At 40.8% G+C, this 13,521-nt stretch overlaps 1 protein-coding gene across 2 annotated transcripts in view; it reads right to left on the reverse strand.

Moving 5' to 3' along the window:
* PAXIP1 (PAX interacting protein 1) overlaps positions 1-13,521 on the reverse strand; it is a 42,204-nt gene that overhangs the window by 17,098 nt on the left and 11,585 nt on the right. For both annotated transcript variants that reach the window (XM_075827378.1, XM_075827377.1), the window contains exons 2-6: positions 12,517-12,651; positions 7,297-7,340; positions 4,559-4,622; positions 1,046-1,159; positions 310-957 (exon numbers count right to left, since the gene is read on the reverse strand). In XM_075827378.1, the coding sequence (XP_075683493.1) occupies positions 310-957; positions 1,046-1,159; positions 4,559-4,622; positions 7,297-7,340; positions 12,517-12,651 (1,005 nt within the window). The remainder of the gene's footprint in view (positions 1-309; positions 958-1,045; positions 1,160-4,558; positions 4,623-7,296; positions 7,341-12,516; positions 12,652-13,521) is intronic.

Raw genomic sequence — 13,521 nt, forward strand, 5'->3', positions numbered from 1 at the left:
AAAAATTATTTTTACGTTTTGAGATACAGCTGCTTTGTATCCTGTATACAGAGCAGCTGTATCTAGCGCAGCAGAGTCCTGAATCCGGGTTCAGTGACAGCGGGTCCTGCGTGTACACACTGGATCCACCTGTTATCAATCACATGTAAGTTATGAACCAGATGTTTTTTTTCCCTTAGAGAAGCCGTACCTGATCGCTGTGCTGGCTTTCAATTAAAAAAGGGGTTTATATTTGAGGGACAACCCCTTTAAAGGTGCAGATGATGTGACAGGCTATACACATGCATAGAGACAATAGTAAACACTTACGTGTGCTACATTTGACGGTCTATTTATCTGCTGTATATCAGCACTATTAGTGATGTTTCGAAGTGTCCTTGTTGCTGGACTACGAAAAGCCATAATATCTGGCCTTTCTGAACTGGTTGTTCCAGGGCCTGATGAGAGTAAATTACTCCGGGCTTCAGGTGGCAAAATACTCCCTGGCACAGGTGGCACATTTGCACATAAATTAATCAGGCCAGAATCTTTGCCCTGGGGCAGTCTCCTCTTTGCAGTGCTCATCTGCGGTATCTCTGCCGGGGTCCAGTTCAAATTTCTTTCTTGCTTTTCCGGTGAGGAGTCATCGGAGTCATCAAACATCAGTTCCTCTTTAACTTTTTCTGCAATGCTGCGTTTAGGTGAAGCCTCCTGGTTGGGCAAAGGAGATCCCTCCCGTGATGTAATGGGACTTGATTTTGAGGAGTATCTATCCTCATCTGCACTTGCATTTTGGGAGTCCCTTTCATTTTCTTCCTCATCTTCGTCCTCCTCCTCTTCTTCCTCCTCCTCATAGAATATAAGACGTGGGTGATATGGATCTTCATCTTTTCTGGCCTTCTCAGATATCGAGTCTAACACCCAGTCTGGTGCAACAATTTTTATGTTCTCCCGTTGATAGGCATATTCATACTTGGTCTGAGAAATGAGAGAACCCCATTATAATGTAGAAACAATTTACTACCGATATCAAACCATTATACAATTTTTATTTTTATTATCTTACCCCTTTAGGCTCAGGAACAATCAGATGAGTGCACTTCTTATTGAGACTCAGCTGACAGTCCCCACCATAAAATGTGATCAGTGCCCAAAGAGCGTTTCTATCATCAGGCGAAACCTGATGGGGAAAAAAAAAAAACAAGAAAAAAACTATATGTCAAAAAAAATATTTGGATTTCCAGAAAACAACAAAAATAGAGAATCTTAAATAATAACTCAACTAAAAACTAATTTGGGTGATTTCAATCCTTCCCCCACATTTCATAAAGACAAAGAGGGAGAAATACCCTGGAGGATCAATTCAAACTCCAAATATATTGGGCTTTGGGATGGTATTCAACTTAAAATGCATCTGTCATGAGGCAAAACCACGTACACTGCCAATGACGTATGTAAGATGTCATGACTTAGAGGCTAAAACTATTTTAATTTTTGGGGAAAAATTTATATCCGTGTGTTTGTTGCAACTTCCTAGTTACTTTGAATTGAAAATAATTTGTACTTTTTGAGATACAGCTGCTTTGTATCCTGTGTACAGAGCAGCTGTATCTAGCGCTGAATCCTGTATCCATCAGGTCAGTGGTCCGAAAAGGTTCAGTGACAGCGGATCCTGCGTGACAGAGTTCATAACCCAGATGTGATCGATAACAGCTGGATCCTGCGTGTCTGACCCGCTGTAACTGAACCAGTCAGTCCCGCTGACCTGACGGATTCAGGTCTCAGCACAAGATACAGCTGCTCTGGTCTGCTTTCCTATTAGTCAAAACGGCACAAGCAAGATTTTGTGTCGTTTGGCTAAAAAGATTGAGCAAACAATACATTGTATTCATGGTGCCTATAGACCGCATACGCACCTATTACTAGATATGACCAGTGAATATAACGAACAGGCAGACAAATGAGACAATATCATACAAGTAGCTGCCTGACTAATCTACACTGCAATGCTGGGGTAATAGCAGTACAGGGAAACCTGATGCATTTGAAGGCAAGTATAGATCTATTTTTCACGTTTGGGGGTGGGGGGGGGGGGGGATAACATGCTTTCCATCATTAACCAGTTCAGGACCGGGCAATTTTGAGCATTCAGGACCAGACACCGTTTAGCCCTTTTTAGCACGTGTTCGTTAAATGGCTCTAACTTTTTCATTTGTTGGGTTAACGGCGTGATTTTTGCGATGTTTTTTTCTGTAGACCATGTCGGTTTCTTTTTTTATACACACCTTTTTTGCTATTTTAGAATTTTTATTCATAAAGTTTGAAAATAATAGTAAAAAAAAAAAAATTTGCTTTTTTTACGTTTTAGCTATTTTTTTTTTTTGGTAATAACATAGTTTTACACTAAAATAGACCTTTTATTTGTGATCGTCATTGTCTACCGTAAATTGTAATATATTACATGTCTATATTAGGGTAATTGGGTCAGCGCTAGCGTCACAAAAATGATTGGCGGGGGGGGACGTTTTTTTTTTTTGCATGGGTATTTTATGTGTATTTATTATTAATTTTTTTTCTTTCTTTTACACCATCCTTTCCACTGTAACTGGAGCTGCACAGCAGCCCCAGTTACTGGGGAAATCAGCCATCTCATAGTGACGATTGTCACTAATAGGGCTGTGCTTGGTCTAGTAAGACCCAGCAGCAGTCTGTCAGTAACGGCACCCGGCGATCATGTGACCAGTCACATGATCACCGGGAGGAATAGAGACAGCGCCGCTGCTGCTGTCTCTATTCATGTACACAGCGTGCATTGAACGCTGTGTAAAAGAGATCGGAGAAGACAGAAGCAACGAAAGCTGCTTCTATCCTCTCCTCAGGGTCCCCGGCAGTCACTGACAGCCGGGGACCCGACATTTAGCTGCCCGATCGCGCGGGCAGCAAGTTGAAACCCGAGCCGTAAAAAGTCTATGGCTCGGGTTTTAAGGACCCGTCCCTGACCGCTGGCCGTAAATATACAGCCAGCGGTGGGTTAGTACAAATTAAAATGGATTTCCAGTCCGGGAGACTAAAGGGCCACTTAAAATCAAGGAATGATCAGTCACTAAACTAACTTAAAATAATTTTGATCAACCATTACATTAACGATTAGTCGTTCATCTGCTGATCACTGCCCTGTTTACACAGGGAAATTATCGGCAATGCGCCTTCTATGAACGCTTGTCTGCCCGATAATTGCCCAGTGTAAAAGGGCCTTAAGCGTGTATGTCTGGATCTTTCCAGGTGTACACTCTAAGGGGAGATTCACACGAACGTTGCGTTTTTGCGCGCGCAAACAACGCAGCGTTTTGCGAGCGCAAAAACCATTTGACAGCTGCGTGTGTCATGCGTGTCTGATGCGCGGCTGCGTGATTTTCGCGCAGCCGGCATCATAGAGATGAGGCTTGTCAACGCCCGTCACTGTCCAAGGTGCTGAAAGAGCTAAATCTTTCAGCACCCTCGACAGTGAATGCCGAACACAACAGCGAAAAACCTGTACAAAAAAAAGATAAAGTTCCTACTTACCGAGAACTTCCCGGCCGTTGCCTTGGTGACGCGTCCTTGGTGACGCGTCCTTGGTGACGCGCCTCTCTTGACATCGGGCCCCACCTCCCTGGATGACGCAGCAGTCCAAGTGACCGCTGCAGCCTGTGATTGGCTGCAGCCTGTGCTTGGCCTGTGATTGGCTGGAGCTGTCACTTGAACTGAAGTGTCATCCCGGGAGGTCGGACTGCAGGAAGGAGACAGGAGTAATCGGTAAGTTAGAACTTCGGGTTTTTTTTACAGGTTAATGTATTTTGGGATCGCAAGTCACTGTCCATGGTGCTGAAACAGTTTAACTCTTTCAGCACCATGGACAGTGACTATCTCCTGACGTCGCGTACCGATAATTTTTTTGCCGGGATCGGCCAAAACGAGTTTGGCCGAACCCGGTGAAGTTCGGTACGCAAAGACACTCCGTTTGGATGTTCGGAAACAGAAAAGCACGTGGTGCTTTTCGGTTTTCATTCATCCTTTTCACTGCTGTTGCGCGAATCACGCTCGTCCCACGGAAGTGCTTCCGTGTGGTGCGCGTGATTTTCACGCACCCATTGACTTCAATGGGTGCGTGATGCGCGAAATACGCAGAGTTATTGAACCTGTCGCGCATTTTGCGCAGCAGACAAACGCTGCGCAAAAAGCACGGACTGTCTGTACTGCCCCATAGACTTGTATTGGTCCATGCGTGCCGCGTGAAAACCACGCGGCCCGCACGGACCGAATACACGCTCGTGTGAATCCCCCCTAACCGTAGGAAAAACACCACACCATATATACTGTACATAGTTTACTAGAAATATACTATAAATACCCGATCTTAGTATTTTTTTTTTCAGTTTAACAAAAATCTGAAAATCGAGATTCAAATCGAAAATCGTTCATACTGTTGAAAAAAATTCTAGATTCTATTTTTTGTCAAAAATCGCCCAGCCCTAGTGCGATCTAAAAAATTTATATCTTAACCTACAAACAATTTACACCAATTAGTCATCATACATACCTGTGAAAGACAAGCAGTAACGCCAAAAAATATCTGTCCCGACTCTGGAGAGAATCCATTTTCACTGATTGTTTGCATCAAGGAATAAATTAAGTATGAGAAAAATGCAGAGATCCTACAATTCCTACTTCAGGAGCCCAAATTATCTTTGTCACGTGAGCAGAATGCAGACGCTTCTTGATAAAAAGGAAATGGTCATCCACATGTTAAAGAGGCTCTGTCACCAGATTATAAGTGTCCTATCTCCTACATAATGTGATTGGCGCTGTAATGTAGATAACAGCAGTGGTTTTTATTTTGAAAAATTATAATTTTTGACCAAGTTATGAGCAATTTTAGATTTATGCTAATTAGTTTCTTAATAGACAACTGGGAGTGTATGAGGCTTACCAATCAGTGACCAACCAGCGTCATACACTTCTCATTGTTCCAGCCCAGATTCTTTCACTACACAATCACACTGTAATAATGAAACAATGAGAAGTGTATGACGCTGATTGGTCACTGATTGGTCAGCGTCATACACTCCTCTGCACAACGCCCAGTTGGTAAAAAGAAAAAACACGCCCAGTTGTCTATTAAGAAACTAATTAGCATAAATCTAAAATTGCTCATAACTTGCTCAAAAATGACAATTTTTCAAAATAAAAACCACTTGTTATCTACATTACAGCGCCAATCAGATTATGTAGGAGATCGGGCACTTATAATCTGGTGTCAGAGCCTCTTAGACTATCTCTTTTTGTTGAAGGATCACTCAACAATCAGATGGAATATGTGGCAGAACCTGGCAGGAAGAGTTCCCCTGCAGTGCCACCACAGCTCAAATTAAAGGGAAGGAGTCATGATTTTTATTTTTATCATATTGCTTTTAGTATGATAAAAAAAAAATATTTATTTATTTGTGTTTGTGTGTTCTTTTTTTCTTACTTTTACTTCTCTATGGGGGCTGCCATTTTTTTCTTCCATTTCTGTATGTGTCGATTAACGACACATACAGAGATGGAATACGGCACATACATCCCCATAGAGAATGCGAACGGTAGCCGTTCCATTCACTGCAGCGTACGCCGTCTCCCACACAGACCAAATCGAAGCTCGTTAGCAGAGCGAAATCTGGCGCCATTTTCATGTGGCCCGGAAGCCGCTGCCGGACAGTACGTTGACGACTTCCGGCCGCGGCTTCCGGCCATATCTTCAGGCGCAAGGAATTGGAGCGTAGGCGGCAGGAGCAGGTAAGTTATGTTTGTGTATGTGATGTGTGTATTATGTTCGTGTATGTTTGTGTTATACTGTCTGATTACCACTGTATCTACTCCTCCTACACTGTGCAGTCGCTCAGAAAATGGCGGCACAGTGTAGGAGGTTTGAAAATTCAACCCCCTCCTTCTCCTGGCACTAGCCAGAATAAGGGAGGGGGGATTGTGTGAGGACACTAGAGAGTGTGTCTACCCCAAATTTGCAGCATAAAGCAATGAGGTTGCTTTACCGCATTGCCAATGCTGCAATTTTGGGAATTGCTCCCTATAGTGACCAGCACATGGAAATGTTATAAATTAGAATCTAATCTTGTGAAAAAATTAAAACAATTGAAACAATGTGTAAGCACTCAAATAATAATTGTTTAACTAAAAAAAAAATCCACAGGATTTGATCGGTGGGGGTCAGCTATAGAGTGGTCGGATCCATCTGCTTGTGGCACCAACCACTGCATAACTTCCAGCTCCAGAACAGCTGATCGGTGCTGGATCCAGGTGTCGGCCCCCACCGATCATATACTGATGACCTATCCTGTGTATAGGTCATCAGTATGAAACACCACTTCACGCCCAGACAATCCCTTTAGCTCAATTCCCTAAAAAGTATTTGAAAATAGGTTTTCTATACTAGACTACCCCTTTAAGATGGGTTTTACTTCTCTGCAATAAGTGCTGACTTGATAGAGATCATCCCTATGTTGAAGTGGGTTACTTATAAGATAGTTGAATATTTCCCATTACCTGAATTGGTGTGTGAGCATCATTGTCACAGCCATCATTTTAAAGGAAAGGTTTAACTTTACACATTTTATGACATATCACCAATAGAACAAAGGAGACATGGCAGTTGTAGGTCAACATGACTGAATCCTCATTACAGTCCCATCACAGTGAATTTGAAATCGGTCATCAGAATCTCCGAGTCAGAAAACAAGGAGGTGCAGTACTTGGATAAACGATACCGAATTTTGTCTAGCACTAGATGGAAGTCCCTGGGCAGAGACCCCCTCCGATGACATTTTCTGACATATAAAGCTGAATCTTCCCTTAAACCTCAACACAGGAACTTTACAGCATCTTAAGATGTGGATGTAAAATCAGTTGCCGGGGAACGGCCAAGTATTCAGAATTTTCAATCATCCGGACCATCGGCAATCGAAATTTCACTGCATTAGGATAAACTGCAATTTCCTAGTATAAGCGTAAACAGAACAGCTTTACAAGAGGAATTCTAATTCTAGGTTAGCCTGTCAGCAGACTAAAGGCCGTGGGGCCTGCTGAGCCATACACAGAATCCAGTCTACTGTATACAGGAGGTTTGGATCACTGTCCTCATAGTAACTCACTCACGCCTGGCCAAATCAACCAGAACCTGCGGTTATTAAAGAGGATAGGTCAGCTTTCCTGTAAGAAGCACAAAGGGCAAAAGAAACTAAAAGAACAAAGTAAAAACACTTAAAGCAGTAATTCCAAGGATACGGTAGACGAGCTCCACAACGAACTGATAATATGACCCAGGAGGGCTGTAAGAAGGGGGGAAAAAAAAGTTTAATTAGATTTCTTGCAGGAAACGGAATATGTGGATTATACAAGCGTTATGGCGACAGCAGCTACAAATATACTTCAATACAAGATGCTTTAGGAAACGTGAAAAACAGAGAGACGCATCTATATATGAATTATATTCTAAATGTCGCACTGTAGCATTAAATAATGAAAAGGACACCATTCTCTTAAGGTGGCCACGTTGGAGTTACATTGCCAGCAGATCACACCAAAACACATTCACATTTTACTGGGTTTACAATTGCAGCAATTTTTAGATTTGGCTCAGCCATTCATAATAGGCAAACTTCAGTAGTCACCCGACCCCTCCTCTCCAGGCTACCACATTTCTTACTCTGGAATTTCTCATTTACTTTGTGCTTCCATTCTTGACTATTTTCAAGATTTCTGTTTGCAGTCAGTGAATGGAAACATTGAGGGACATTTACCAAGAATAGGGCATTGTCCATGTAATGCAGTGTGCACCATATTACTTTAGAGGGATGAGGCGCATGCACTGAAACACCAGATATTCCCTAGATTTATTTTCCACCACTTTTCTATTATAATGTGTTATAATGTGATTTTTTTGGTTTTATAATTTAGCCTTTGTTTGCATAGATCAAAAGTATGAAAAGTTTTTGTGGCAGCAAATGGATTAAACAAAATGTTCTGACTTGTGATTTGGCAAAAAATCAAATAGTTTCACGATACCGACGGCTACAAGAACACTTCAATAAATTCCCCTTAGATGGTTCACATTGTGATAGTCATGACAAAGCTCGGATATATTTTCTGAAAAACCAAACTGTCTGGAACTTGTTGTTATAGTACAAGAAACACATAAAAGCATTGTAAGCCGGAGGCAAGGCTCAGCATGTGACGGCAATACCGGTGCAACTCAGACCAATACCAAAGAGCATTTATTTGTGTTCAGATAATCAAAAGTTTTGTTGGAGAAAATAATCACAAGGTACAAAAGCAACAGTCGTGGCATAAAAGCTTATTAACTGGGGGGGCAGAATGTATCCACTCTTATTAAAGTGCACCTCCAGTTATATGGAACAGCTATAGGGAGCAGTATATAAGAATTGAAGTGTTTTCTCAGTATACATAGCCCACGGTGCCGGGATTCTCTTTTGTTATTCCACAGTTATCAAAATCTCGGAGGCTACTTTCACAACTAGGGGGTCCAATCTGTATACACTTATATACAGCTGTTCAGTTTCATTGGAGAATCTGCATTAATATTAAAGGGTATTTTCAAGTTTAAAACTCAAAGGCTATGTAAACCTTTGAAGGCAATTTTTCTTATATATCTATGTTTTATTTTATACAAGTTTTGAATTGGATTCTATTAAAAAAAAACAAAAAAACTATCTATCAATATCTATATTTTACAGATACAGCTTCTATGTATCCTGGATACATAGAAGCTGTATCTTGCAGTCAGCGAGACTGACAGCTTCAGTGAGCGCTGGTCCTACGTTTCTCTGGCACACGGGATCCAGTTATTATCGATTACATCTAAGTTCATGGACCAACACTCACCGTAGCAGTCAGTCCCGCTGACCTGACAGATTCGGGTTTGACCGCAAGATAGCGGTGTTTGAAATAGTTACGTTTTTTTTTTTTTATAAAACCCAATTCAAAACTTGTACAAATTTAAATAAAACATTGATTTATTTAAAAAAAATTGCTTTCAAAAAGTTTTACATAGCCATTAACTAGTTCAAGACCAGGCCATTGCCTCCTGTTCATGACCAGGCAGTTTCTCTAAAAGTACACGTGGACTATAAAGAGCTGTAACTTTTTTCCTCTTTCGGTTATTTTGATGTTGCGTTTTGAAACATGGAACTTTATTTTAATGCCATTTTCATATTCAGGTTTTTTTTGAATTATCAATAGAAAATGTTCAAAATAATGCAAAAAGTGTGTTTTTCAAGTGTGTTCTATTTTTTATTTAATAGCACATAGTGCCAATAAAATATTTTCTTTTTAAATTACCGGTATATCCACCTTTCCATTGTAGTATTTTTTAGATGGGGGATGTATGTTTCGCGTTATTAGGGCGGAGCGACAACTGTGGTTTGGGCTAGAGATGGTCTCCTTTGTATTTTGATAACTTTTTGTGGTAAATAAATAAATAAAAAGAAGATTGTGCCCCTTATGTCATAAGAGACATTTTCAGAGGGAAATTCAGCCTCCCTGCATGCCATGTAGAGCTGATCTGGGTCTGCTAAAACCCAGCAGCTCCTGCAGCTGCCCCATGATCATGTGATCACCAGGAATATGTCAGTAAGCATTGCTGAGAGGATCAGATTTTTACCGACATCAGGATTGCAGAGATTTTTAATGTCTTCAGTTTTGATTCTTTTGTGAAGATATGTGAATAAAGACATAGGAATTAAAGTGATTGCCCATGAACAGACAACTGATGACCTAACCACAGGGTAGATCATCAGTATATGATCGGTGGGGGTCCGACACCTGGACGTCCATGATGGAAGATGGCTCCGGTCACAGAATAGTGGCCGAGCTGCAGTATTGAAGCTCTGCTCCTATTCAAGCGAATATGCAGTGGTCAGAGCAATCTGTTTCCAGCTCAAAATACTGCATACCCTTCAAAACAAACAGCACCCGGTGCGGCTGATCGGTGCAGGGTCCGGGTGTCGGACTCGCACCGATCATGTACTGATGACTTATCTGGTGGATAGGGCATCAGCTGATCGGTCGTGGAAAACCCCTTTAAAGAGGCTCTGTTACTAGTTTAGTAACGCCCAATCTTATAGCTAATCTGATAGACGCTGTCACACTGATAATGCTAGTGAAGATTGTGTCCCAAAAAGTTTATTATTTTAAAAGCTGAGCTTTTTTTCTAAACCTGTAAATAAGGATTTATTAGACAAGTGGGAGGTGACAGCAGCGATTCTCCTGAGGTGGAGCCTCCTCACAGCCTCTGACGCCGTCCTATCAACATGAAGCTGCTTCACACAGTGTGGGAGACTGAGGCTGGAGGGAAGGGGGATCACTTCAAATGGACATATCTCCAGCTGTGGACCACCTAGAACAGCGGTGACAGAACCGGAGATATCACCAGTTGAATACACAGTCGGGAATGGAAGCTGTATACTATATGATCACGCTGTGTTACTGGGCAGGGAAGAGGAGAACTGTACGATGCGGATTGGACAGAGTCATACAGAAAACATTACCCCGCTGAGAGTGAAAAGAAAGTGTCACCTCCTATTTGGCTATTAGTGCCACATTAGCAAATTTAGAAAAATGCTCATAACTTTGCTAGTAATAAACTTTTTTAAAACAAATCACACTGTAGAAATCACCACTAAAGCACCCATTAGATTAGTTAGGAGATAGGGAGTTGATAAACTGGTGACAGATCCTCTTTAAGTGGCATGTATGAAGTTTGCACATTTTGAACTTTTATTTTTAGTAGGTGTTGGATGTTTATGTATTTTTTACGACACGTTACGCTTTGATGCTAAATTGCATGAAGGCACCCATGATAGTGAAGTGCTGGGTGAAATGTGCCTAGCGTCTACTTTCAGAAAAAATATGGCTATCGGGGTATAATATGATTTTTATGTTTTATAGTACAGGCTATATTTGTATTTGTCAAATGTGTGAAAATTGTCCTAGCAGTAAAAGTGTTTAAGAGGACCACTTGACACGTCTGTGTTAGTGAATAATTGTATTCACCACAAAATAACAATTCTGGAGCATCTTTTCTTAGAACTCGACATTGTGCCGTTCCTCTGTTATTCCTCATAAAAAAGTATGAATGGATTGACAACTGGGTGTTAACAGATGGGGGTGTGTCCTTACACAGACTGACAATGTCCAATCAGTGCTGACAGACTAGGATTATGTAGGGACACGCCCCTTTGACAAGGGGAATGGTAACTCATAGCGGTCAATTTATTCATACATTTCAGAGAAGAATAATAGAGGAATGGCACAATGCAGAGTTGTAATAAAATGTTACAAAATATTTTTTTCATGGGAAATACAGTAATTACTAAAATAGACATGTCAGACGTGACAGATGATCTGTGTGACAAATGATAAAACTTTAAACGGAATGTGTCGCTAGAATTTTTATTTTTTTTCCCAGTTAAACAGTTAGTATATAAGTAATTACACATTGATTTCATTTTTTCACAAGTCAGGAAACATTATAAATTAGATTCTAATTTATAACATTTCCATGTGCTGGTCACTAGAGGGAGCAATTCCCAAAATTGCAGCATTGGCAATGTGGTAAAGAAACCTCATTGCTTTATGCTGCAAATTTGGGGTAGACACACTCACACAATCCCCCCTCCCTTTTCTGGCTAGTGCCAGGAGAAGGAGGGGGTTGAATCTTCAAACGTCCTACACTGTATGCCGCCATTTTCTGAGCGAATGCACAGTGTAGGAGGATTAGATACAGTGGTAATCAGACAGTAAAACACGAACATAATACAAACATCACATACACAAACATAACTTACCTGCTCCTGCCGCCTCCACTCCTATTCCTTGCGTCTTCGCTGCCTTGAACATATGGCCGGAAGCCGTCATCTGACTGTCCGGCAGCAGCTTCCGTTCCACATGAAAATGGCGCCGGATTTCGCTCTGATAACGAGCTTCGTTTTGGTCTGTGTGGGAGCGGCGCATGCGCCTTTCCCACACACACGGCGTACGCTGCAGTGAATGGAACGGCTCCCGTTCGCATTCTCTATGGGGACGTATGTGCCGTATTCCATCTCTGTATGTGTCGTTAATCGACACATACAGAGATGAAAAAAAAATGGCAGCCCCCATAGAGAAGAAAAAGTAAGAAAAACTTAAAAAGTACAACACAAGAACACAAATAAATAAAATGTATTTTAATATCATACTAAAAGCAATATTATATAAAAAAATAAATAAATTGTGACACCTTCCATTTAAAAGGGGTTTTCCCAACAGGACTACCCATTCCCAAAAGCAAGCACCCCCTGCAATCATCTGATTCCTCAAGATACACATTGTAAACTTTGAATCAAAGAAACAAAGTAGCATTCTGCAATAAATTGCCTTGATTTTCAGGTCCCATAAATGCATCGTAAAGGAAGATATAAAGCCTCAAAAAATGTTTATGTCACCTACCTTTACAATAGGAAGATCAAAGACCTCTCGAGCCTCTCCGACTTCAGGATTATCACCATCTTCTGCGATAATGTGCGTAGCCAGAGCATTATAGGACACTTCTTTTGCTTTTCCAGCCTTCAGCAACTGTACAACCTGTAAAATAAGTTATTGCAACGCCTTATAAATGCATCATAGTAAACAAATGCCCAGCTTTTGAAGATGGAAAAAAAAAAAAAGAGATAACAGCCCCTACAATACACTTGTAGAGGACCTTCGAAACATCCATTCCCTTAGAATTCAGTCTCCTGACATGCAGCATCTTCTGCCATTGTTTGTTTGTCTTGCGTTCCGCACAAATTATGATAATGATTGTAATAAATATATTAAATGGGTTTTTCAGGATTATAAAAACATGACGGCTTTGTTCCATAAACAGCGTCAAATCTATCTATTTGTTGTGTCTGGTATTGCAGCTCAGCTCCACTGAAGGGAATGGGGCCTGTGGACAGGTTTGGTGATGTTTTTCTGGAAGAAAGCAGCCATGTTTTTCTAATCTGGACAACCCCTTTATTTAGGCTGTGTTTTTACTTTTATGTGCAGAGATTTATGTGGTTATCTGGGAAGTGACATTTTTTTTCCTTCGCAAATTAAATGAGTAAAACAAAAAAGCAATACTTAGGACAGGACACGCAGGACCAGCGTTCACTGAAGCAATCAGTCCTGCAGACCTGACGGATTCAGCCTAGAACACAAGATACAGCTTCTATGTATTCAGCATACATATAAGCTGTAAGTTAAAAAGTAAAAGATGTTTTTAATAAAAAAAAACAATTAAAAAGGTGTTCAAATAAAAACAAAATAAATAAATAAATAAAAGAATTACTTCAAAAGTTTGCATATCCTTTAAAGGAGTGTAAACAATAAAGTAATACAAGTTGAGTGCCCTATCTCCTACATAATCTGATTGGCGCTGTAATGTAGATAACAACAGTGGTTTTTATTTTGAAAAACGATTATTTTTGA

This window comes from Rhinoderma darwinii, chromosome 5, assembly GCF_050947455.1.
Source record: "Rhinoderma darwinii isolate aRhiDar2 chromosome 5, aRhiDar2.hap1, whole genome shotgun sequence".
Classification (NCBI taxonomy): domain Eukaryota; kingdom Metazoa; phylum Chordata; class Amphibia; order Anura; family Rhinodermatidae; genus Rhinoderma; species Rhinoderma darwinii.